Genomic DNA, 25,070 nt, shown 5'->3' on the forward strand with positions numbered 1-25,070 from the left:
GTAGACACCTTTGATGGCCCAGACAGTGCCACAGGAGCCCGGGAATCCCCAGCTGAGCCCTGCCTGAGACGAGACCAGGGGCCATCACCGCAGGCACTAGCGAGGGGCTGTTTGTCATGCAGCCCCGGAGAACAGGCCTGTGTCTCCTGCCTCCGTGGGGGACGGGAGGGCCCTGCTCTCCCTGGACGTGAACCTGTGAGACTCACGGTCAGCAGTGACACCACCTGTAAGGGCTTTGATTACCCTGGCATGGGGGCTCAGGCCTGTAATCCCAATACTCTGGGAGGCAGAGGCGGCAGGATGGCTTGAGACCAGGAGTTGGAGACCAACCTGAGCAAGAGTGAGATCTGTCTCTACAAAGAATAGTTATATTAAATATGCCGGGCATGGTGGCACACGCCTGTAGTCTCAGCTCCTCGAGAGGCTGAGACAGGAGGATGGCTTGAGGCCAGGAGTTGGAGGTTGCAGTGAACTAGGATGATGCCACTGCACTGTAGCCAGCATGACAGAGGGAGATTCCGCCTCAAAAAATAAACCAATAAAGACTATTATTATTACTGCGCTACTAAAACCGATGAAAAAATTCTTACTTCCAACTGATGGCCTCCCGGGCACCCAATCTGGCAGGCGTCTGCAGGTGGGAAGGCCTGAGGGGGAACTCCAGGGCTTGCACAGTCCCTGCACCCTCCCAGGGGGTGCACCTGTCACAGAAGAGCTGCCCCTCCTGGCCCACCAGACCCTCCACCGGTCGCCTGGTGGCTCCCACGGCCGCAGACTTCCGCCACCCCTGACAGACAGACGCGTCCTCCCTCCTGGCACCAGCAACCCGGGAGGAGCCCAGGCTAGGAAAGGTGACCCTAAGGAGCTCTTGGACCTGCCCCCAGCGCCCCATCCTGGCCAAGAAAGGTGACCTCTGGGTCCTCTCGGCCTGCGTCCCCAGCGCCCCGTCTCAGTGTCCAGGCCGGGCGCACCCAGAGGTTTGCAGACGCGCCCTCGCGGGGACGTGAACGCAGGCACAGCCGCCGCGCCCCACGGCCAAGGCCGGCCAAGGCTCTGCTGCCCCCGTGCGGCCGAAGGCGGCATCGCACCTCGCCGCCCGGGAGCCTCTGCCCGCGGGCCCTGGTCGGGTTGGGGGCGGGTGCCCCTGCCTTCCCGCAGGTGCGCGCTGGGTGCCCGCCGGTCAGGGTCGCTGGGGTGGGGTGTCGGGTGGTCCGGGCGCCCTGGTCAGGTTGGGGGGTGGGGTGCTGTATTCATTCTGGCAGCTGCGGGAGGACACCCCCAAGGCTCGTGTCCCCGCGGGGGGATCCCAGGCTCCGGGCATTCGCGTCCACGGCTGAGTCGCCCCAGCACCCGCACCGGGGCCTCCAGAACGTTCTGTGGGACGTTGAGTCCTTCTAGCCTGGCAGGGCCCCCAGGCCACGGGGCGCCCCCACAGCAAGATCCCGCCAGCCCGGCCCAGAGCCCCCGCAGCTCCGGTGTCCCGGTAAGGCCCTGCTCAGCCAAGACCCGCGGTGACATTTTCAGGCCAAGGCAAGGACAGCTGAGCCCCGGGGCGCTGCAGTAAGGGCGTGTTTGCAAACACGGAAACCAGTCCCCAGAAAGGCCTGCGGTGCCCGGAGAGGAAGAAAATCCGGCCAGCGTTGACCTGAGCACTGCGACAGGGTGACCAGTTGGTGACACTCTGTGAGACTCGTCTCCACGTCTGGGAAGGCAGCACAGCCCAGGGGCAGGTGGTCTGCAGGGCGGTAGCCACCCCTGCAGGTGCGGGGGGAGGGGCAGGCAAGGGGACCGGAGCACTCACATGGGAATGTTGAGAGAAGGCTGCGTGTCCAGGGGGACTGGGAGGTGTGGTGGGGTGTGGGAGCCACAGCGGGTGGTGCAGGGGCCCAGGGCCCCCCGCATGGGTGCTTCAGTCCCGAAGGCCCCGCAGGGCATGGGCGGCCTGCAAGGGGGGCCTGTGGGTCCAACCACTTCTGGAGGAGCAGTGGTCCTTCGAAAGTTGTCAAACGCAAAATGGAGTGTTTTTACTTATGTTTAATTCTTTTTTTTTTTTTTTTGAGACAGAGTCTTACTCTGTTGCCCGGGCTAGAATGCCGTGGCGTCAGCCTCGCTCACAGCAACCTCCAACTTCTGGGCTCAGGCGATCCACCTGCCTCAGCCTCCCGAGTAGCTGGGACTACAGGCATGTGCCACTGTGCCCGGCTAATTTTTTCTATATATTTTTACTTGGCCAATTAATTTGTTTCTATTTTTAGTAGAGATGGGGTCTCACTCTTGCTCAGGCTGGTTTCAAACCCCCGGACCTTCAGGGATCTGCCCGCTTCGGCCTCCCAGAGGGCTAGGATTACAGGCGTGAGCCACCTCGCCCGGCCTTAACTTAGGTTTAAAACAAAACTGATTGAAAAGTGGTGACTTCTTTCAAAAAAAAAAACAAAACCGACACATACGCCCTGGCCGCCCTCTCCTCCCACTCACCGTGTTCCTGCCAGACCTCGCCATGGGCGCAGCTGGCAGCGAGGATCCCGGGAGCCGGCTACCTAAGGCAGTCCAGGCGGCAGGTGGGACCCAGGTGCCTGCAAATCCAGGACAGGTCTGAGCCACATGCACTGTTTCCTCAACTCCCCACCCAGCAGGCTGCCGGCCACCCTGAGCACCGGATGAGCAGGGTGGCAGAGCCCCGAGATGCTCCCACCCAGCTTCCGCAGGGACGGGCTGCGGTGAGCGCGTTAGACACAAGGGCGGGCGGGGGCTTCCTCCGCTGTCTGCAGCCTCCCCACAGCCCCAGCCTGCCCGGGCTCTGCAGTCCTAGGTGCGGCCGCTGCAGTCTAGCCCCTTCCTACATACACGGCTGCTCCACAGTCCATCATTTTCATCAACTCTTTTGCTCCTGTGGGGACTGGAAGCCCCTGATGTCCCGTCTCGCTGGGCTGCGTGTACGCAGGGGCCCCAAACTGTGCACGTCATTTCACGTAGAGTCTGCTTATGTTGTGCACTGTGAACGTTCACTAGAAAGGAGTATTGTCAAATCACCTAAGAGCTGTCTAACAAGGAGGACACTTTCACTTAAATGGAAACTGGGACAACCTGGCTGGTTCTTTTGTTTCTTGTTTTGAGACAGAGTCTCACTCTGTTGCCCGGGCTGGAGTGCCGTGGTGTCAGCCTCTCTCACAGCAACCTCAAACTCCTGGGCTCAAGCGATCCTCCTACCTCATCCTCCCGAGTGGCTGGGACTACAGGCATTGCCACCGTGCCCAGCTAATTCTTTCTGTATGTTTTTAGTTGTCCAGCTAATTTCTTTCTATTTTTAGTAGAGACGGGGTCCCACTCTTCTTGCTCAGGCTGGTCTCGAACTCCTGCAGCTCAAAGGATCCTCCCGCCTCCGCCTCCCAGAGTGCTAGGATGACAGGCGTGAGCCAAGGCACCCGGCCTTATCTGGCCAGTTCTAAAGCCAGAATTCGGATTTATTTTGCAAAAACTGGATTCTGCCAACCGTGTATCACACACCCCAAACCTAGGCAATCTGATTCTAGGATAGCAAAGAACCTGAAGTTTAAAGTGTGCCTGTATAGAACCCCTTTGTGCTGGAAGAATGAGTTTAAGTTCTCTGAAATCTTTGCAACCCACGGTGACAAGGATTCCTGCATTCCTGGACGCACAGCTAGACAGAGTCCAGCCGTCCCTGCGGGGTGTCACCCAGCTGCTCGGCTCTGGACAGCAGAGTGTGAGTGAGACAGCCCAGCCGTGCTTCCGGCTGGACGCTGCCCGGGCAGACTGGACACCAGCGGTGTCGGGGCCAGGCCGTCCGGCATCGGTCGGGGCGTGGGCAGCACCGGCCCCTGTGGGCTGAGTTGCTCACCACCCTCCTGCCCGGCGAGTCCCCACAAGCACGATTAGCTGGGCTCGGGCGACCCCTGGTGGCGGTCCTGCGCCACTGCATGCTCCCCGGCCCCAGTCCGGGCAGCTCAGCCTGCCCCAGGGGCGGGGTCTCCGGCAGGTGAGCTTTGTGGACCCCACCCTCCAGGAATACGTGTCCCCTCCTCCCCTCCCAGCCGTCCTTGCTCGTGGTCAAGTCCCAGCGTAACGTCACTTGCTGGGGAGGCCTACCCTGACCCAAGGCCCCCGGCAGGTCCCTCCGTGTGCACCTGCGTGACACCTGTCTCCCTGCAGGTGGGAGCCTCTGCTCTGTGAACTAAAACACGACCTTGAGCCCCCAGCTGAATGCATGGACCCCTTCTTAGCCAAGGAGCCCCCACAATACCTAAAGCTGAGCTGCCGGCCACGCGAGGGGAGGTCACACAGGCCTGTCGTGCCCCCTCCCCTCTTGCAGATGTCCCCTGTGACTCGAGGACAGGCCTAGGCCATGCCAGACAGAGCTGGAACCGCACCTGCAGCTCCTCAGCTTACCTGACAGCTCACTGGAGCCTGGCTTCATGTCCGGAGGCTTGTCTATGATGAGCAGGCCATCCTTGTCCTAACTTAAAACATTCCAGGCCTTTAGACAAAGCTTCATGTCTGTGAGCAATCACAAGTCAGAGACTCCTTAACCCCACCCATAACCTGTGAGCCCCTGCTTTGAGGGGTCCACCTTTATGGACCAAACCAACGGACCCCTTCCGTGTATTCATGTATGACTTTATGTGTAATTCCTGTCCCCCCGGAATGCGTGAAACCGAACTGTGACCCAGCCACAGCGAGTCCACTCGATCAAGGCCCTTGAGGGCGGCTCCGGGCCACGGTCCTCACACGTGGCTCAGAATAAACCTCTTTGCATTATTTTACAGGGTTTGGGTTCTTTCCCACTGACGGCTCCTAGGAAGCAGAGAGGGGGCTCGGGCGAGTCCTGGGCGGGCCTGGGGCACAGTTTCCAGACACGAGGAGCCGCTCGCCGCGCTCTGGGCTGGCTCGGAGCCCTCTCCCTGAGCGGTGGACAGGAGCCCGGGGGTGAGGCCCCGCAGCCCCTGTGCGGTGCCCTGCGTGTCCCGTGGTGGCGCCGGCGCTGATGCACACTGGGCTGATGCACACTGGGCTGATGCACACTGGCGTAGGGAGCATCCCCTGGGGCGCACATTCGTGAGCTCAGGGGAAAGGCGTTCTTCAGCGTAGCGCTGCGGCTAAGCCATTTCCCGTGCCCTCCCTGCTCAGCCTCACCTCACAGATGATGCATAAACAGTCGGCCCCGGGTAGGTTTTACAGCGACGAGTTGATGCCTGGCTGGCGCTCAGCCGCCCCGGATTTCCCAGTGGAAAATTTCCCAGTGCTGCGGCTGTTGGGTGCGACCGCCCTTACTGGAATTCTGCAGCACTGAACCTTGTCCGGAGCATTGGCTGTCCCCGGCCAACACAAATGTCACCAGGTGCAGCTTTTGACTGAGTCGGTTGTGTGACAGAGCAGCCACCTCTCCCTCTCCCCCAGACACGGAAGGGAAACACGGACAGTGGGGAACATGTAACAGACGGAATGCCCGGGAGAAAACGGCAAAGCGATGTCCTGTCTCTTTAAACCATCCTCTACTCCTTTGTGAGAACGAAAACCTGCCTCCCTGCCCCCGGGTGAGTCTCCCTTCCGTGCTTTGAGCTACAGGAGGCGGCTCAGCCCAGACCTGGCAGGACCTGGTGGAGGGTCCTGGGTGCAGGTCATGCGATTGTCCCCAGGGAGACGCGATGATTAGAACCGTCAACTGTAGGTGAGCAGCAATTCCCTGAAGCTGAGAACCCTCCTTTTAGAAGCTCCGCATTTCTGCTATCAGGGCGATTCCGGCAGGGGTCTCCAGCCTCCTCCTCTGCTGGCAAAGTAATAAACGTCCCTTTCCTTCCTCTCAAACCACTTGTTCTCGTTCTTCTGATGCAGCCTCACGGACGCATGCGGAGCTTAGGGTACAGGTGCAAAAGGTGTTTGTTATTTCATCCGAAACATCCCTTTTCAATTTGAGAAGAGGCTGACGGTTTGGCAATGCTCACGGGAGGCCGGGCCTGGTGGCCCACACCTGTAATCTTAGCACTCTGGGCGGCTGAGGCCAGAGGATTGCTCAGGGTCAGGAGTTCAAGACCAGCCTGAGCAAGAGTGAGAACCCCCCCCCACCATCTACTGAAAATAGAAAGAAATTAATTGACTAACTAAAAATTTATAGAAAAAATTAGCCGAGCATGGTGGCGCATGCCTGTAGTCCCAGCTACTTGGGAGGCTGAAGCAGGAGGATTGCTTGAGCCCAGGAGTTTGAGGTTGCTGTGAGCTAGGCTGACACCACTGTACTCTAGCCCGGGCAAGAGAGTGAGACTCTGACTCAAAAAAAAAATTTTTTTTTTGAGCATGGCAAATTTTATTCACTATTTTTTTTTATTGTGGTAAAATATAGGTAACGTAAAGTTTACCATCCTCAAAAATAAATGAGTGGAGATTTGCAAAAGAATTTTTTTCAAAACACAAAAAAAGAAAACCAACTTTGCAAACCAATGGAGGATAGAAAGTACGGTGGGAAACGTTGCCAGTCCAGGGGACTACAGGACAGGGAGGGCTCCGGATACAGAGAAGGGAGAGGCCAGGCACAGGGTTCGGTGGCTCACGCCTGTCATCCTAGCACTCTGGGAGGCCGAGGCAGGCGGATTGCTCGAGGTCAGGAGTTCGACACCAGCCTGAGCAAGAGCAAGACCCTGTCTCTACTATAAATAGAAAGAAATTAATTTGCCAACTAATATATATAAAAAAAAAATTAGCCGGGCATGGTGGCGCATGCCTGTAGTCCCAGCTACTCCGGAGGCTGAGGCAGCAGGATCGCTGGTGCCCAGGAGTTTGAGGTTGCTGTGAGCCAGGCTAGTGCCACAGCACTCACTCTAGCCTGGGCAACAAAGTGAGACTCTGTCTCAAAAAAAAGAGAAGGGAGGACAACTGAGTACACACAATAAGGCGGCAGAAACGGGTCCAAATATATCAGAATTCACAATAAACCGATATGGATTAAGCTTGCCTTTTCACACAGCGATTCCCACGTGGACTTTAAGTAGCAACGACCACATCTAAAACAAAACCGCCCGGAGAGGGTAGAGTCCACGCAGGCCACTGCGTGGTGCCAGTGTGTTCGGGTCCTGGGTGAGGGCCGCTCCCCGGCGTCCCTCCCTGGTCACAGGGCAGAGAGCGAGCGCTGGCCTCTCCGGGAATCCCAGCTCACGACCTCATCTGACCCTGACCCGCCTCCCAAAGGCCCCACTCCCAATGCCGTCACGTTGGGCGTTCGGGTTTTCTTTTCTTTTGTTTTTTTTTTTTTTTTTTTTTGAGACAGAGTCTCACTCTGTTGCCCGGGCTAGAGTGAGTGCCGTGGTGTCAGCCTAGCTCACAGCAACCTCCAGCTCCTGGGCTCAAGCGATCCTCCTGCCTCAGCCTCCCGAGTAGCTGGGACTACAGGCATGCGCCTCCATGCCCGGCTCATTTTTTCTATATATTTTTGGTTGGCCAATTAATTTGTTTCTGTTTTTAGTAGAGACGGGGTCTCGCTCTTGCTCAGGCTGGTCTCGAACTCCTTACCTTGAGCGATCCGCTTGCCTCGGCCTCCCAGAGTGCTGGGATGACAGGCGCGAGCCACCGTGGCCTGCTGGCATTCGGGTTTTCTACGCCCTAGAAGTACAAGAACACTGATAGCAGCACTGCTCACCTGGAAAACCTGGAAACCATCCACTATCCACTGGCGGTGGTGGGACTGAAGAGTGTGGCATGTCCACATGGGGCTGTTAATCTGCCCTCAGAATGAACAAACCACAATACACAACCGCACGAATGAAACTTAATGTGGGGTGAAAAGATGTCACAGAGACTGTACCCAGCATGACACCCTCTCATGCAGTCAGAACAACCAAAACCAAAACTAGACGCTTCAGGAATACATATAGATTGGGCAAAAGGAGAGCTTTGGAATGGCACTCGGGGTCCAGGGCAACGGGGTCTCGGTGAACGAGGCGGGGGCTGGAAGGGGGGCCTGGTCACTGCAGGTTATTTTCACGGGCCTGGCTCTTGTTTTGGGTGATGCGTTTGCAAGTGCCTGTTGCATATCAAAAACAACAAATTAGGGAACTAAATATGTTTAAAAAGTGCACCCAGCTTTGTCCCCTGAGTGATGCCCCTCCATTCTTTGCACCTGAGATGCCCTCACAGGAAAGAGAACATCCCGCCCTGTAATAGGCGTTATGTAGATGGGGCCGCCCCAAACCGGCAAGAAAGAAATGACCTGCCGGGTGCGGTGGCTCAAGCCCATAATCATTGCATTCTGGGAGGTCGAGGCGGGCGGATAGCTCAAGGTCAGGAGTTCGAAACCAGCCTGAGCAAGACTGAGACCCCGTCTCTACTAAAAATAGAAAGAAGTTAGCTGGACAACTAAAAATACATAGAAAAAATTAGCCGGGCGTGGTGGCACATGCCTGTAGTCCCAGCTACTCGGGAGGCTGAGGCAGAAGGATTGCTTGAGCCCAGGACTTTGAGGTTGCTGTGAGCTAGGCTGACACCACGGTACTCACTCTAGCCTGGGCAACAGAGTGAGACTCTGTCTCAAAACAAAAAAAAAGAAAGAAAGAAAGAGAAACGACCTAGCAGAAAAGTGGAACGTGAACAGGTAACTCACAGAGGAGGTGCCACGAAGGTCCCACAAGCCTGGGAATAGTGCGGGAAATGACAATTGGAAGGAGCGGGCTGTTTCAGCCCTGTCTGACAGGAGAAGACGTGCAAGTCACCCATGCCAAGCCCGTGTGGGGAAGCGCGGCAACGGGACCGTCCTGCGCCGCCGGTGAGCATAATCATACAAATAAATGCTTTGGAGGAAGACACGGAAACTCTAGTGACATCACAAAGTGCAGCAATGCAGCCCCCCTGCTTCCTAGCAGGGGCACTTGGGCGCCCAAAACACAGGCCCCTTTTGAAGCTGGGCTCCCTGGCACCTTGGGGCACCGGTGCGTCCGCGCTCTGGACAGCGGGTGTGAGCACGTGCCCCGAGAACCACCCCACGGAGGCACTGCGAGTGTCCCTTCCGGCCTCCTCCGCCCGCTGCCATCTGCGCTGCAGCTGAGACGGGGACAGGGCGGCTCAGCAGAGGAGACTCTCACCCAGGGGCAATGAGCAGGAAGGGCCTGTGTCCCCGACGGCCGGGAAAGGGGCACGGGCACCGCGCTGTCGATGCACGGCCAGCATCCTAGTCCCCACTGTGGTCTGCATGTCCCCTCCAAAACCGGCGTTGCAAGTTAACTGCCATTGCCAAGTGGCCTGCCGTCTCTCCTCGGCCGGCCCGGCCCGGGGCGTTAGCAGAGAGAGAGGGCTCCCGGGAAGGGCTGGCAGTTCCAAGCCTGGCGATGGCCAGGCCGGCTTTTGTCCCTGGGGTCTCCGTCATTTCACTGCACAGAGAGAACCCGGTAATGTGGAGCTTCGCGCATTGCTGAGGATGAGTGAGTTCAACTTCACTGAGTTGCGTTTTGGTTATCACAAGGCTATTTTCCTACAGAAAATGTGAGTATGCTCTGGGTTGGAAGATGAAGGGTCAGAAGTTCAATTTTTTTTTTTTTTTTTTTTTTTTTTTTTGAGACAGAGTCTCATTCTGTTGCCCAGACTAGAGTGAGTGCCGTGGCGTCAGCCTAGCTCACAGCAACCTCAAACTCCTGGGCTCAGCCAATTCTCCTACCTCAGGCTCCCAAGTAAATGAGACTACAGGCATGTGCCACCATGCCCGGCTGTTTTTCTATATATTTTTAGTTGGCCAATTAATTTCTTTCTATTTTCAGTAGAGATGGGGTCTCGCTCTTGCTGAGGCTGGTTTCGAGCTCCTGACCTCAAGTGATCCTCCCACCTCGGCCTCCCAGAATGCTGGGATTACAGGCGTGAGCCACTGCGCCCGGCCAGCACTTCGAATGCTTTTAATCTCCGAGTGCCCGGCCTTGTGTCTGTGTTGTGATTAGACTCTGACCTGCCTTGTCCACAGGCAGGGGAGGGTGGGCCTCACCCAGCCCCTCCCCACCACCACGCCGGGAGGTGGGGACACATGGGTCCCCCTGCTCGGTGGAGGGGGGTGGCTGGGCTGGAGCAGTGCAACGGACTTCCCCAGGGCCTCGCTGCTGGGGTCGCCTGGGAACAGAGAGTACTGGCGCGGCCCTGGCGTCCGGGTGCCCTGTGCGGGCTGCACTGGGCGTGGTCTGGTCTGGGGACGACACGAGTGCAGGCATCATCAGAGATGTCAGCGATGGCCATGGTGGTGTTCGGAGGCCATCAGCAGGCTCCCAGCCTTTGCCGGTCACCTGGGCCAAGTTGCAGAGCGTTTGTGACGACACGTCTGAGACTCCCGGGTGCCGCCAGAGGGAGGGGGCTCCTGTCGGCGAGTGTCAGCACCCACCGGGCCCTGCCCGCCCCCACAAGGAGCCACAAGCCCGCCGAGGCTCCCGCGGCCTGCCGAGCTGGGTGACGAGGCCCTTTGTCTGGGGCCCAGGAGTCTCGTGTCTTCTGCCCGACTCCCCGACACCATGGCAGGCACGACTGCTGGCCTGTGAGCAGTCTGGTGACCCCCGTCCCCAGTGCCAGCAAAAGGAACCAGGATTGTCCCAGAACAAGTTCTGGGCCAGGGGCCCTGAGGGGACACGTGCTGGGGACTTCAGAGAAGGATTTTCCCACCAAGCGGGGCCGTCACAGGGGCCGGCCCCGCCCCTCTCCTTCCTGTGCTGTTCGTGAGATGACTCGATGCCGGCGTTGCCCTGGCCCCTCGGGGTGACTCGGGTGACAATGCCAACCCTCCAAGATGGCAAAGGAGGGTGGGCAGCACCCGGGTCCTCCGAGGCATGGCCATGCTGCCCGGGCAACCCTGGATCAACCCTGCCTCAACTTCCTCGGAGCGAGACGGCGGAAGTCATCGTGGCCACAGTCTGTTGTTCACGCTCAGGAGCTGACTGCGCTCAGAGGGGCGCCGGGCTGGGGCTTTCTTGGACCGGGATGGGCAGCCCCCGAGTCCCCGGGCGCTGGTGGAGCCACCGCAGGGCAGGCCCCAGGACCGCAGGCCCGCCCGGGCAAGGACACACGGGCTTTGGTCCCACCTGAGACTGCAGCAAGGCAGAGCTCCCTGTGCATCGGAAGTGGGGGTCTCTCTCTCCCAGGACGGCTCAAGCTGGAGGACAGCAGACCCCACCCTGGACTGCTGCGTGTGCAGAGACAGGGTTCTCTCCCGGGCCCTGAGTGACCCTCGTGTGCTCAGAGATCGGGGAGGACGAGGCAGGAGGTGGCATCTGGCCTTGGGGGAGGTGGGAGCTGCGAGGGCAGAAAGGGCCTAGCGCTGTGGGAGGGGCTCGGCGGTGAGGGGCACGGGCGGGAGACGCGGAGACAGCCCCTACTCAGGACCTGGCCTGTGCTGCCCACTCTCCTCCCAGCACCCACCCGCCCTTCCCAGCCGGCAGCTTCTGGGGAGCTGGCTGCACACGCTGTGCTCCGTGCCCCCTTCCCACCCCACCCCTCCTGCACACACGCAGGGCAGCCTGCAGCCCACGCCTTCCCGAGACCTGCCTGCCGTTCTCGGGCACGCCCTGATCAGCAGCCCACCCGCTCCTCTGCCCCCAAGCCCTGTGCTGGGGGACTGCCCGCCACAGGTGCAGCAAGCACAGCTCTGCCTCCAGGCTGCTGCCCTCGGGGGTCCCTGTGCACCTGTGCCTTAGCCCCCAGAGTCCACCTGGCCGCCCATCTGGCCTCCTGGCAGCACGGCTGTGCCCAGGCGTCAGCCTCCCGTGTGCACAGGGACAGTCCTGCCTGGGTTGAGCGACAGCCCCAGTGCAGGTGGCACCGGTGGACACCCACCGGGATTTGTGAGCTGACGGGTGACCTAGTGAGAGGACAAGGGGACCCGCTGGCTGGCTTCTCTGTTACACCTGGCCACCTCAGGATGCCAGGGAAGGGCAGGCTGGAATACAGCCCGGGGGGACTCCAGAGGACAGAAGCCCTGGGCCACAAGCCTGACAAAGGCCCTTGGTTCCCCACCTCCCGTGGCTGGAGCCGTGGTCCGCGTCATGGAAATGGCGGGCGCCAGGAAGGGGCTGGGGGAGGGAGGGGTAGTCTCCAGGTCTGTCTGATGTCCTCAGAGACACAGTCCCAGGGCAGAGGCCACTAAACCAAGTCAGCTGGTGGAGCCAGGGTCCCTGGCCCCTTGGGAGGGAGAGACAGACAGTGGGACATGGACCCCACCACATGAGGTGCCGGAGAGGCTGGGGGCAGAGGTGGGAGGCAGCGCTGAGGAGCAAGGGAACCTGGCCACAGCCCGCACAGGCCAGGAGGAGCCAGGTGCACGCAGGGCAGGTGCCTGGGGTCTGTGAGCCCAGGGCGGGGGCCCCTTCTCTGCACCGAGACTAAGCCAGACCAAGGGTGCCATCGGACTTCTGACACAGGGACACAGGGCTCTCGAGGCAAAGGTGGCCCCACAGTCTCTTGGACCCCTGGGCCAGCAAGGGTTCCTCCAGGAAGGGTGGTCAGGGCAGCACAGCAGCCTAGACCCTCCCCGACCTCACCTGCCGGGCCTTCCTGCAGCCGCCACTGTTCCCCCAGGAGCCTAGAGCCGGCGCTGCGGACTTGTCTTCCCTGGGAGACCCGGGCCAGGCTGAGGGTGGAGGGACGCTGGCTGGAGCCCCGACTCACAGAATCACTGCTGCCCCTCAGGCCTGGCCCACTGGCCCCCAGCCCAGACCCTGCCCCACTCCCCACCCTGGCCTGGGGCCTTTCAGGGGCCCCCCAGACCCTTGGCTTGGCCGTGGCTCACTCCCGCCCCTCACTTGAGCTCCACGGGGGCTGCCGAGGGCGTGTGGGGAGGCAGGCCCAAGGTGCTGGCTTGGAGGGCAAGGGGCGCTGGCCACACCTGGCCAGGGCAGGGTTACAGCCACGGAGGTAAACCCTGTCACCTGAGGCCAACTGCCTGGAAAGCAGGTGACTCTCAAAGGCCAGACCCCAGATGGCAGCGAGCTGGCAGGTGGGGTCAGTACGCCCTGGGTGTGGGGGTGCGGCCACCATCTGCTCCCCAGGGCCTGTCCTCTGCCACCGTCCACCAGCCGCGCCCTGAACTGCTGCCGTTGTGGAGAGGGGCACTCACAGAGGATCCTGGGACACAGCCCCATCCACGCCCTCCTGGGGTGGTTATGGACAGGACAGCAAAACCTGCCACCTGTGGGCAGCAGGGATGCGGGGAGTGGAGACCAGTGCAGGGAACCCCCCCTGGCACGCTGCAGGGGCTCCACAGTGCCAGTGCGCCTGCAAGATGTTTGCAGCCATCACCCCGTCACAGGTGAAAGCCGCCGCATTTCAACAGCCTCACAGGGCTCCTCCCCAAATGACACAGCCCTCCTGGGCACGGTGGGTCCACAGGTCACATCACAGGTGCAGATGTGCTGCAGTGCGTGTGCCGGGACACTGCCAGCCCCACAGGTGTCTGGAGCGAGGCCAGGCCGGGCTGCGGTGGGGACCAGGCTCCGCCACCCGGGCCTGGGGCTGCCACATCCACATGGGAGCAAAGCCGGCACCTGGTCCCAACTGTCTGTGGTGTCCTGGGCTGGGGGAGCCCCTGGCAGGGTGGCGGGAGAACCAGGGACATAGGGGCACTTCTGGGCCTGGGGTTGGGGCAGCGGAGACATGGGACCAGGACGCCTATGGGGGGTGAAAGATGGGCTCGAGGTGCCCAGGAGGAGGAAAGTAGGGCCTCGGTCCCTCTGGAGCTGGGAACGGTGAGCCTGGGGAGAGGAGTCTCCAGGATGGCACTATGGCCCCAGGTGGCCCAGCAGCTGCCAGCCCCACCGCCCCGCCGGCAGCCACACCTCCCTCTCTGCTCCCCTCGCACACCCCTCCTTGCCGCCACACCTGCCAGCCCCGGGTAAAAAGTGGGGACCCGCGAAACAGGCAAAGCAGTTGCAGCGTTGGATACAAAACTGTAAACACGAGTCTTTAAAATGACAGGGGCTCCTTGGCCCCCCAGACTCTGAGCCAGAGGCCCCCACCGAGGGCCGAGATCTCCGCCCACACTGCCCTCCCTTCCAACCCTGGGGCCCAACAGGCAGGGGCCGGCCTGGGCCTCACCAACCGCCCTGCGCGCTGGGGCGGGCTGGCGGAGCCGGGAATGAGGGTCCGCGGTCGGTCCGAGGGATTCCTGAGATGAAGAAGCGGCCGTGGCCCCCACCCCGCACTCTCCGCACCGGCCCCGAGGGGAGCCCGCCCCCACCCCATCCCATGCAAACCGCACGCCCAGGGCCGGACCCGCGTCTCTGCGCCCCAGGGCCGTCCTGGGGGCCGCGCGGGCCCTGTCACGTGTCCAGGGCGTCACGCGTGGGCGAGGGGCCGTGCGGGCGCCCGGGCGGGCCGTGCAGCGGCGCGGGCTGCGGCACCGAGTTGCGCTGCGAGGGTGGCGGCTGCAGCTCCAGCGCGAGCGCGGGCGGCGGGAAGTCGCGCACCTGGCGGCGGTACTCGAGGAAGGTGCAGGCCTTGGTGGCGAGCGCCACCACATTCTTGCCCACGAAGATGGCCGAGACGCGGCTGTCGCGGAACAGCGCCATGTTGGCGGCGCGCGCCAGCACGGCCACCACGTTGACGGTGGCGAGGCTGAGCACCGGGTAGAGCATCATCTTCTGCGGGGCGATGTGCTCGCCCTGCATGCTGACCTCGCTGAGCGCCACGCACGGCAGCACCAGCAGCAGCATGTAGCAGTAGAAGAAGGTGAGGCCCTCGGCCCACAGCGGCAGCCCGGTGCGCGGCGGCTCCCACAGGTTGGCCTGCATGTCCAGCAGGTCCAGCAGGTCGAGAGCCACCCAGAAGAGGCGGCCGCGCAGGTCCTCGCGCTTGCGGAAGGTGCGCACGTACTCCATGCGGTCGAGCGCCACGAGCAGCAGGAAGAGGCCCGGCACGCACACGGACAGCAGCAGCGTCAGCGCCTTGCGCGCCACCGGGTCCGCCGCGCCGCGCCGCGCCGCCTTGTAGTTCTGGAAGACGAAGTAGAGCTTGATCTCCAGCACGAAGATGTACAGGAACCAGAGGATCATGGCGTAGCCGCGCTTGGCCGTGCGCACCTCGGCGCCCACCCACACGGCCACGTAGCGCAGCACCAGCAGGAAGCACACGTCGCCCACCAGCACGATGATGCACACGCCGATCTTGCGCGGGCCCTGGTTCTGCTCCACCAGGTACGCGTCCATGACGGCCATGCTGCCCACGATCACCAGCGTGGTCAGGCACACGTGGCGCCGGTCGGGCGGCGGCAGCACCATGGTCGGCCGCGCGGCCCACGCCAGACAGACGAGGCCCTGCGGCGGCGCTCAGCCCGCGGGCATGGCGCGGCGCGGCTGGGCGCGGGCAGTCCCGCTGCCCGAGGGCGCCGCCGCTCCCTGCTGCGAGCTCCGGAACCTGGGGGCGACAGAGCAGAGGGTCAGCGCGCGGCCCGAGCGGCCTCCCCGACTCCCGCAGCGTTTTCTCTGCGCGGGGCGCTGTCCCCGCGCTGGGCGCCCGCGGCCTCTGTCGCACGCACGCGCCGGCGCGCGGACCGGAGCCCGGAGCCGGGGCGGGGCCTCCAGGGGCGCTGCAGCCCCGCCTGCGGGCCGGAGACCTCGTACCACCGCTGCCAGGGAGGAAACGTGACGGAAGTGTTTTCTCCGCGCTGCGCGCGTTCTCGGAGCTGGGTGGGTCGTCACCGCTGAGCCGGCACCACCGTCCTCCGGCTCTGACGGCCTGGACCCCACGCCACGCTGCCGTTTCCGTGGGGTGCCGGGCGGCCAGAGTCCCGGCCCGCACCGCACCGGGCAGGGGGCGGGCCTGCACCTTCCCCGCCACCACTCAGTGAGTGCCCATCCCGGGAGCCAGGACTGACAGTCATCCAAGTCCTGATAACTCCACCGTACAACCTCTCCATGCCTCCCTACTCCTGCCTTGCAGCCCCCACCATCTCCTCCCCTCCTGGACTCAGTCTCCCCTCCTGGGCTGAGCAGACTTCCCTCTACCCTGCCCCCACCAGGGCTCCCCACTGCCCAGAGCAGGTGGTTTCTTGTCCTGGCCGCACCTCCTGTATATTCCCTCAGCCTCTGCGCCAGCGCGCACACACTGCCGCTTGGCACTGGTGGGCCCCGCCGCTGGCTCCCTCCGCCTTCCCCGCCAATCTCAGGAAGCCCTGGGCATCCACAGCCCCTGCACCTCCCGCACACCCTGGCCGTGCTGGTCAGAGTCCCACACCTGACTTCAGGTCCCCACACCTGGGCTCGCTCACACCTGGGTGAGGACAGAGGCCCAGACACCCTCACCCACCGGAAAGTCACTCACAGGCTCACACTCCCAGCCAAACCCCTCCCACCCCTCCACAGCACCCCAGGCCTGGGGCTCGGTTTACTGCCCTGTCTAGACAAAGGCATAAAATTTAATGTCCCTGTGACAGTAGAATGAGCCACCTGCCCCTGGTGGCACTGCCGCCCCCGCCAGTGCGGGGACCTCGAACTCCGCACACGCAGCAGCCAGGAGTGCTCACAGCCACACACAGGACCCCCCAGCCCCTGGGAGCCCAGATGTCTCCAGTAGAGTATGCCTTGGGGCGCTCAGCCATGCCAAGGCAGAGGACCTCCGTCTCCTGACCGCCACATCACCCCCTTTTCACGCCCACTGGATAGACACGCCCGACCCAGGAAGCCCACTCTGGGCCCACCTGGGCCTCCTCCGGCTGCAGCCGCAGCCTGGCCACTTCCTTCCTCGGCGCGCGGCCAGGCCACACAGCCCAAGAGCCGCCGCTGCAGCGGGACGCTTTCCTCCAGCTCCTTCGGCCCCAGTGGCTCCGTCACTCATCTACGCGGGCTGAGGGCTGAGGACTCCGTGCTAGCGATGGGACAGACCCCATCCCAGGGGAGCCCCTGCCCCAGAAGCCAGAGCCCGCTTGGCCACCCCTCCCCCACACCCTGCCCAGGCCTGGCTCCCTAGGGGCCTGGCCCCAGGCCCGTGTGCCCCCAACGCCCACTGCTCGGCCCTCACACACAGCCTCGGGCTTTCAGGCCCCTCGCTGCCCGCCTCCCCCCGCGTCTTGCGGGGCCCCCAGCCCAGAACGCCTCTCAGTGCCCAGGAGAGGAGGCGCGGGGCGAGGACCCGCCTGCCGAGCGGGGAAGGGGCTGAGCCGCTCCCAGCGCGCTGCATCTCCGCCTGTCTCCCCAACCGGGGCCTGGTCTCCGTGCCCCGCCACCGCAGGCCTCGCCCCTGCAGCGCCCCCCGCGCCATCCCACAGCCCCTCGGCCCGGAGTAGGGGTCGCACGGGCCCAGCCGGCAGCGGCGCCAGGGCCCCCGCCCCGCTCCGCGGATGCAGCCGCGCGCCCGGCCCGCGCCTACCCCGCCGCCGGGCAGATGCTGCGCCGCGCCGGGCCGGCCCCACCGAGGCCTCCGGCTCCGCTAGCTCCGCTCCGGCTCCGCCTGCCCGCGCGGCCCCGCCTCCGTCCCGGCGGCCCCGCCCCGCGCCCCTCGGCCGCGCGCCCCCGCCGGACCTCGGGACCAGGCAGGGCGGGAGATCCCGGCGACCCGCCCCCTGAGCAGCGCCCGTTGCCACGGCGACAGCACCGCGGCGGCGCGCTGGACAGGTGGCACCGGAGCGGGCCGCCCCCGGGCCCGGGGAGGTCGCCTGTCCACCCCTCCTCACCGCCCCCCACGCCGGAGCATCGCGCCGGGCGCCCTCAGCCCCCTTCGCCCTGAAATTCCGCCGCAGCCGCCCGCTGGAGTGCCCCCGCTCACCCGCACAGGCCGCGCGCCAGACCCCGCCCCCGCGGAGCTGGGCCCGGACGGGGGGGGGGGGGGGGGGGGGGCTGAGCTGACCTGACCGCGGCTCGCTGCGGCTGGCCCCGCGGGACCTCGGCGGGGGCCTGGGTCCTCTGTCCTCATGGGGAGAAATCCCTCACTCCTGGGTTTCTTCTGAGAGTGGAAGAAAAAGATGGTGAGCAGCCCGCGTCCTCTTCTCCAGCCCCTCACCCAGGCAAGCCGGGGTTTGGGGACTTAGACTTCACCTTGTCACTGAGGTGACACCCACTGAGCCGCCTACCCACCTCCTGGCCTGTCCATCCTTAGGGCGGAGGCTGTCCTGCAAGAGCCAGAGGAGACCCGGAGGGCACCGACTGCCTGCCTGCCCTCCTCCCCAGAGCAGCTCTCCCACCCCCGACAGAGGAGGAGACTGAGGGTCAGACAGGTGAAGGGACACTCAGGACCCCACTCCTGCGAAGGGTCTGCTTACACTGAGGCCCTGCACAGGTGGCGTGTGGGTGCCCCATGTGTGGTCCTCCCTCGGCCCTGGGGGTGAGGTGTGCACGGGGCAGGCAGGAGGCAGGTACAGCAGGCTCTGGGCCGTCGGTGAGAGGCGCGCATGAGGGTGGTGAGGAGCCGGTGGGGTGAGCCTGCAGGACAGCTGTCTGGGGGACACCGGCCACGGCCACTGACGGCCTTGCGCTCCTTCCAGGGAGGACCCTCAAGACCCGGAAGCTGCCTCCATGCCCAGGAGGGGCCCCACATCCAACAGCGGAAGGTCCACCTCCCAGGGAGGACCTTCCTCCTCCAGAGGCCCCTCACCACAGGGCACGAGGGGCCCGGGGAAGAAGGCCGCTCCAGCAGCAGCCTGGGAGGGGAGGAGGCAGTGAGCCCCGGGCCTGGGGCCTCGGGTTCCGGGCACCCAGCAGACCCACCTGTCAGAGATGCAGGAGCTGGGCTGCAGGTGGGGCTAGGTGTGCCTCAGGGAGGGGCTGCCCCCAGGCCTCCCCCTGCCCCAGCTCACCCCGGGGTATGCTGCAAGAACCCAAACCCACAGAGCTGCTTCCGTGCCCTGCTCACCACCCCGCAGCATCCTCCCAGCCGGGACAGATGACCCTTCCTGGCCGGAGGGGCTCCGCAGCCACGGCTGAGGTGGGAACATTGTCCCGGGCAGTCTGGTGCCCATCGTAACCCCAGGGGCCGTGGGAGGCCCGTGGATGGAAAAGGCAAAGGGACTCTCCTCTGCAGCCTCCGGAAGGACCAGTCCGCTCAGCCCCGAGGCCTCTGGCCTGCAGAGCCGCCGGCGGTAAGATGGCATTGCTGTAGCCGCGACGTTTGTGCCTGCTTGTCACAGCAGCAAGAGGACGCCAACACAGTTGCGGACCTAAAGTAATTCTGTCCACAGACAGAAACTGAGAGCGTTTTCTGAAGCAGGCTTGCAGTGACAAATAGCCTACAAGATGCTCTTCGAAGATGATAATCCCAGATATGAGGCCGGGGGCCGTATACCTCCCCGAGGGCCCCAGATGGGGTCACCTGCACAGCCCCGGCCACTAGCACCCACCTGCCGCACGTGCAGGGCCTCAGTGTAGGCAGACCCTTCGCAGGAGTGGGGTCCTGAGTGTCCCTTCACCTGTCTGACCCTCGGTCTCCTCCTCTGTCGGGCGATGTGAGGGCTGCAATGGGGAGGAGGGCAGGCAGGCAGTAGAAGCAAGTGGTGGGTGCGTGGGGAAGCCTCAATGAGCACGACTGTGTGCACTAATCATGTCAACATTCAGAAGTAAAGGGTCTCAGAAAACATGAAATTAAAATACAGGCCAAGCGAGAGGAAGGCCAAGGGTAGCAGTCGGCTCTGATGGGTTAGGGGAGCACTGGGGGAGTGTGGATGGAGTGACTACCTCCCACACGTGCAGAAGGAAACAAACGAATGAAAATAGTACTGGTGGACCCAAAAGAAGACAAGACAGGAAAAGTAAAGCAGCTAGAAAAATCAGAAAACTTTCAGGCGGGCGCGGTGGCTCACGCCTGTCATCCTAGCTCTCTGGGAGGCCGAGGCGGGCGGATTGCTCAAGGTCAGGAGTTCAAAACCAGCCTGAGCAAGAGCGAGACCCCGTCTCTACTATAAATAGAAAGAAATTAATTGGCCAACTAATATAGAGAGAGAAAAAATTAGCCGGGCATGGTGGTGCATGCCTGTAGTCCCAGCTACTCAGAGGCTGAGGCAGAAGGATCGCTTGAGCCCAGGAGTTTGAGGTTGCTGTGAGCTAGGCTGACGCCATGGCACTCACTCACTCTAGCCTGGGCAACAGAGTGAGACTCTGTCTCAAAAAAAAAGAAAAAAGAAAACTTTCAGAAGGTGGCAGATCCAAACACTAGCAGACCCGTAATTATATTAAGTACAAATGAACTAAATGTTCCCGTTGAAACGCCAAGGTGATCAGTCTGACTCAAAACAAACCAAAACAGATACTGTGTCCAGGCCCGTCTGAGCCCTGGGACTGTGGGCAGGGAGGGCAGGAAAAGACACTTGTCGGAGGACAGGCGCCCGAAACAGGAGGTCGCGGGACGGCTGAGCTGCCGCAGGTGCCGGTGGGTGCTGGTCATACAGGGGCTCCTAACAGGCATGTGACGTGTTCAGGATTCAGGGTGAATTGTCGAGGTGCCTGCAGGCTACTCTTGAATGGTCCAGAACAAAATGTATATTTGTGGCCGGGCGCGGCGGCTCACACCTGTAATCCTAGCACTCTGGGAGGCCGAGGCAGGCGGATCACTCAAGGTCAGGAGTTCGAAACCAGCCTGAGCAAGAGCGAGACCTCATCTCTACTATAAATAGAAAGAAATTAATTGGCCAACTAAAAACATAGTCCCGACTACTCGGGAGGCTGAGGCAGGAGGATTGCCTGAGCCCAGGAGTTTGAGGTTGCTGTGAGCTAGGCTGACGCCACGGCACTCTAGCCTGGGTGGCAGAGTAAGACTCTGTCTCCAAAAAAAAAAAAAAAAGGAAAAAAAATGTATATTTGCACACACACATCAATAAAGATAAACCAGAGGTGGCAAGATGGTAAGAGTCACTGGCTCTAGACGCAGCGTTTATGTTTGCTTTTTATGTTGTTCTTTTACGTTTCCTGGGCTCCTGTTTTGGTGACATGGAGTGGACACAGGCGGCCCTGCCTGTGAAGGCAGGCAGAGCGCAGGAAGCACCGAGGGCTCTGAGAAGCAAAGGTGACAGGCGGATGGGTGGGAGGGCCAGCGCGAGAGACGCCGCCAGACCGCGTCTGCACACCCTCCGCCCCTCCCCCGCGCCCCGTCTGGACTCAGCGCAGCCTGAAAGCCAGAACAGAACGGGGACCGGCATGGACAGAGAGCTCCAGGAGCAGCCCCCCAGTTCTGGCTCGGGGCAGGGGAGAGAAAGGGGCCTCCTAAGGCTCCCAGAGAGTAGGAGAACCCCCAAGGGGGGTTAGGGTGTGGGGGTGGTTTTGTTTGTCGGGTTTTTGGTGGCAGTGGGTGTTTTACTTTTCTCTGTTCTCTCGTGCATGCCCCAGCCCCAAGACATCCCATCGAGGCCACGGCCAAGGCCACGGGTGTTCACACGCGCCTGAAACGCTGAGAGAGGAACCTTCCTCTCCAATCCCCAGAGGCGTGGTCCCCAGGGAGCCAGAAAGTACCAGAGAGATGGGGGAGGGAGGAGCCTCAGAGGCAACCCCATGGGCTGAGAAGCGACCCGAGGGCCGGCCACGGCCCAGTGCCACGCTGGCCCCGGCCAGTGCACGCCAAGGGCAGCTCAGGGAACTGCAGAGGCTTTGGAGACAAAACCGACACGCAGCCACGCCCCACGGAAGGCTGTTGGGAACACGTGGCCCAAACCCAGCTGGGCTGGCTGCCTGGCGGAACAAAACAGCAGCATTCACAAGGGGGTTTAAACGAGGCAGAGCCTCACGGCGTGACGTCTGAGTGTGCAGGGTGCAATCCAAAATTACTCTGCTCCGAGGAGCCAGGAAATCCAACCTGCAAGATGAAAAAAAAACAATGGCCGCCAATGCCAAGATGACACAATCCACCCAACTCAACGTTGGCAAGGAGAGCACAGCGACATTAACCCAACGCACAAGTTCCACGCCCAGGGGGAGGTTGTTCCAGGAACGCAAGTCGGGTTCGATTTGTGAGAATAATCGGTGCGGTCCCCACATTAACAGTCTGAAGAAGAAACCCATGTGTTCATCTCGACTGATGCAAAGACAGCGTTTGAAAGAATTCGACATTCATCCGTGGTGAACACTTTCGGCAAAGCAGAAATCGAAGGGAACTTACCTCATCTAATGAAGGGAATCTACGAAAAGCAGCAACCATGTTCCACAGCGAGTCTATCTATGCAGACCTACCCCCAAAGGCCAAAGGAGCTAGGAGGCAAAACAAAGAGGCTGAGGAATCCCGTTTCTCAGAAAGAAACATTTAATAGGGATTTACAAACAAGCCATGTTTCTGGTGGCCACAAGACAGTGGACCCCCTCTGGAAAGTATTCTTTTTTTTTTTTTTTTTTTTTGAGACAGAGTCTCACTCTGTTGCCCGGGCTAGAGTGCTGTGGCGTCAGCCTAACTCACAGCAACCTCAAACTCCTGGGCTCAAGCAATCCTCCTGCCTCAGCCTCCCGAGTAGCTGGGACTACACAGGCATGCGCCACCATGCCTGGCTAATTTTCTTTTCTGTATATTTTTAGTTGTCCAGCTAATTTTTTCTATTTTTAGTAGAGACGGGGTCTCGCTCTTGCTCAAGCTGGTCTCGAACTCCTGAGCTCAAACGATCCGCCTGCCCCAGCCTCCCAGAGTGCCAGGATTACAGGCACGAGCCATCGCACCTGGCTGAAAGTATTCTTTATATAGCAAGTTTTTCTTGGTAAACTGTGTGCCGCTGGTCATGTCTCGAGGTCAGATAAACCCTCTATGAGGGTTGTCTATGCCGTAGGAATTGTTCCTCTAGGAGGGGCTGTCTGGGCTGCAGGAACTCCTTGTCATGCAGGGGTCAAACATCAGTCCCCAGGACCGGTTTGGCTTCAAGATGGCGTCACTCTTGCCACTCAACAGGCTGGTTTCCTACAGACAAAAACCCTGCATTCGGCTTGATACTTAACAATGAAGGACTGGATGCTTGCCCTCAGATCAGGGGCAAGGCAGAGATGTCCAGCGTATTCACCCCTATTCAACGTCACGTTGGCAATCCTAGCCAATGCAATAAAGTAAGAAAAACAAATAAAAGACATAGAGATTAGAAAGGAAGGACTAAAAATGTCCCTATTCATAGATGATATGAAAGTCTATGTAGAAAATCCCAATAATTCTACCCCCCCCCCAAAAAAAGTCAGAACACTAATAAGTCAACTTAGCAAGGTTGTGGGATCAAAACACAGTCCTATCCCTATATAGTAGCAATGAACAACTGGAAACCAAAGTTCTAAAAGCAATATCATTTACAATAGCTCCTGACAAATCAGTCATTCGATACTTTGGTATTACTCTAGGAAGGCACGTACAGGATTTCTGTGCTGAAAACTACCAAAAACTGACTAAAGACATCAAGGAAGGCCTGAGTAAATGGACAGACATACTGTGTTCCTGAGTCAGAGGACTTGATGTGGTCGATATGCCGGTTCTCCCCAAAAGGATGTACCAATTTCAGTCAAAATCCCCGTGGGAAATCTTGTAGATACAGACAAGCTTATTCCACAATGTCTGCGGATCAGAGGAGTCAAAATCGTCCTGAAGGGGAAGAAAACCGGAGGATTCTGACGGCGAAGACTCGTCTCAAAGCCAAAGCAAGGAGCCGGCGCGTTGGCAGAGGGTGAGCCCGCAGGTCACTGACCCACCCTCCGTCTCTACAGATCTGCCCGTTCTGGACAGTCCGTGCAAAAGGAGTCGTGCACTATGGGCTCTTTGTGACTGGCTTCTTTCGCTAAGCAAAGTGTTTCGGGGTGTGCTTTTTATTGCCGGGTGATAGTCCATGATTCTGTTATCCGTCGTCAGCTGTGGGCGTCTGGGCCGTTCCCGCCTTTCGGCTGCTGCGGGGGGGGCCCGCTGCGCACGCCGTGTGCAGAGCTGTGTGCGGCCGGCACGCTCCTCCTCCCAGGCAGACACTGGGGGGCCGTGGGGGGTCGTGTGTAGCTCCGGGCGCAGCCGTTTTCAGACCACTTTGCCTTCCCTCCTGCAGCTGCGAGGGCTCCAGCGTCTACACAAGCAGCACCTGCTGTTGTCACTGTTTGGTGACGCCGTCCCAGCGGGCGCGAGGTGGAGTCCCACTGCGGCTGTGATGCGTATGGCCTTGAAGGCTGATGGTGTCGGGCACGTTTTCACGCGAGTACGGGCCATTCGTGTCTCTCCTTTGGAGAAATGCCTGTTCGAACCCTTGGCACATTTTCTCACTGGGGTGTTTGCCCTTCTGTTGTTCAGTTGTAAAAAGTTCTTTGTGTGTCTGGATACAAGTCTCTTATCAGACATGGGATTTGCAAATATTTTCTCCTGTTCCACGGGCTGTCTTTTCAGCGTTTTTGATGGTGTCCTTTGAAACACAAAATCTTCTCCTTTTACTGTTCACTTTATCTTTTCTGTCGTTTCCTGTGCTTTCTGCGTCACATTTAGGACGACGGTCACAGAGATGTTCCCCTCCGCTTCCCTCGAAAGTTTTGTGGCTTGGGGTTTCACAGTTAGGTCTGGGACCCACTGCGAGTTATATTTTGTGCGTGTGGTAAGGGAGGGACGTGCTGTGGATTCGATCCGGGCCCCGAGGGGTCCTTGGGAGCGTGGCCTTCAGGGTCTTTGCAGGTGTGAGCTGCGTAGGCCGAGATCACGCTGGATCAGGGCAGGTCCCAAATCCGGTGACTGGTGCCCTCACGAGGAGGAAGAGATTTGAAGACACAGAGGCAGAGGTCAGACCCAGGCGGCTGCAGGCCAGGTGCCACCAGCAGCCACCAGCAGCCAGGAGCGAGGCCTGGAGCAGGTTCTCGCTCAGAGCCCAGAAGGAGCCTGCCCTGCCAACACCTCCGTCTCAGACTTCCAGCTTCCGAACTCTGAGAAGACGAACGTCTGTCATCACGAGCCGTCCCGTCCGCGTCGATTCGGTACGGCAGCAGCCCTGGACGAGGGAGGGGTCCGCCTTCACCCTTTAGCACGCCCAGCGGTCCCGGCACCATCTGTTGAAAAGACCGCTCTTTCCCCATTGCCTGGTCTCGCCCCCTCGTCACAATCAGCTGAGCACACAGGCAAGGGCGGCGCTCTGCACCCCCATCCCGCCCACTGGTCCCCGAGTCTGCCCTGGGCCTGGACCGGCGCCAACCTCGCCGCCCTGGCCGCGGAAGCTTCAAAGG

At 61.0% G+C, this 25,070-nt stretch overlaps 1 protein-coding gene across 1 annotated transcript; it reads right to left on the reverse strand.

The window, feature by feature from the left end:
• Positions 1-13,905: 13,905 nt before the first annotated feature.
• TMEM121 (transmembrane protein 121) lies at positions 13,906-17,392 on the reverse strand. Its single transcript, XM_012746515.2, has 2 exons — positions 17,320-17,392; positions 13,906-15,369 (listed from the first exon to the last, which is right to left on the reverse strand). Exon 2 carries the CDS (start codon positions 15,231-15,233, stop codon positions 14,277-14,279), a length of 957 nt encoding a protein of 318 aa, XP_012601969.1. The 5' UTR covers positions 15,234-15,369; positions 17,320-17,392; the 3' UTR covers positions 13,906-14,276.
• Positions 17,393-25,070: the final 7,678 nt, after the last annotated feature.

The sequence above is a fragment of the Microcebus murinus genome, chromosome 6, assembly GCF_040939455.1.
Source record: "Microcebus murinus isolate Inina chromosome 6, M.murinus_Inina_mat1.0, whole genome shotgun sequence".
Taxonomy (NCBI): Eukaryota; Metazoa; Chordata; class Mammalia; order Primates; family Cheirogaleidae; genus Microcebus; species Microcebus murinus.

Bases quoted from the DNA above. Each gene is read 5' to 3' on its own strand.
- TMEM121 (XM_012746515.2), bottom strand. From the start codon at position 15,233: ATGGTGCTGCCGCCGCCCGACCGGCGCCACGTGTGCCTGACCACGCTG.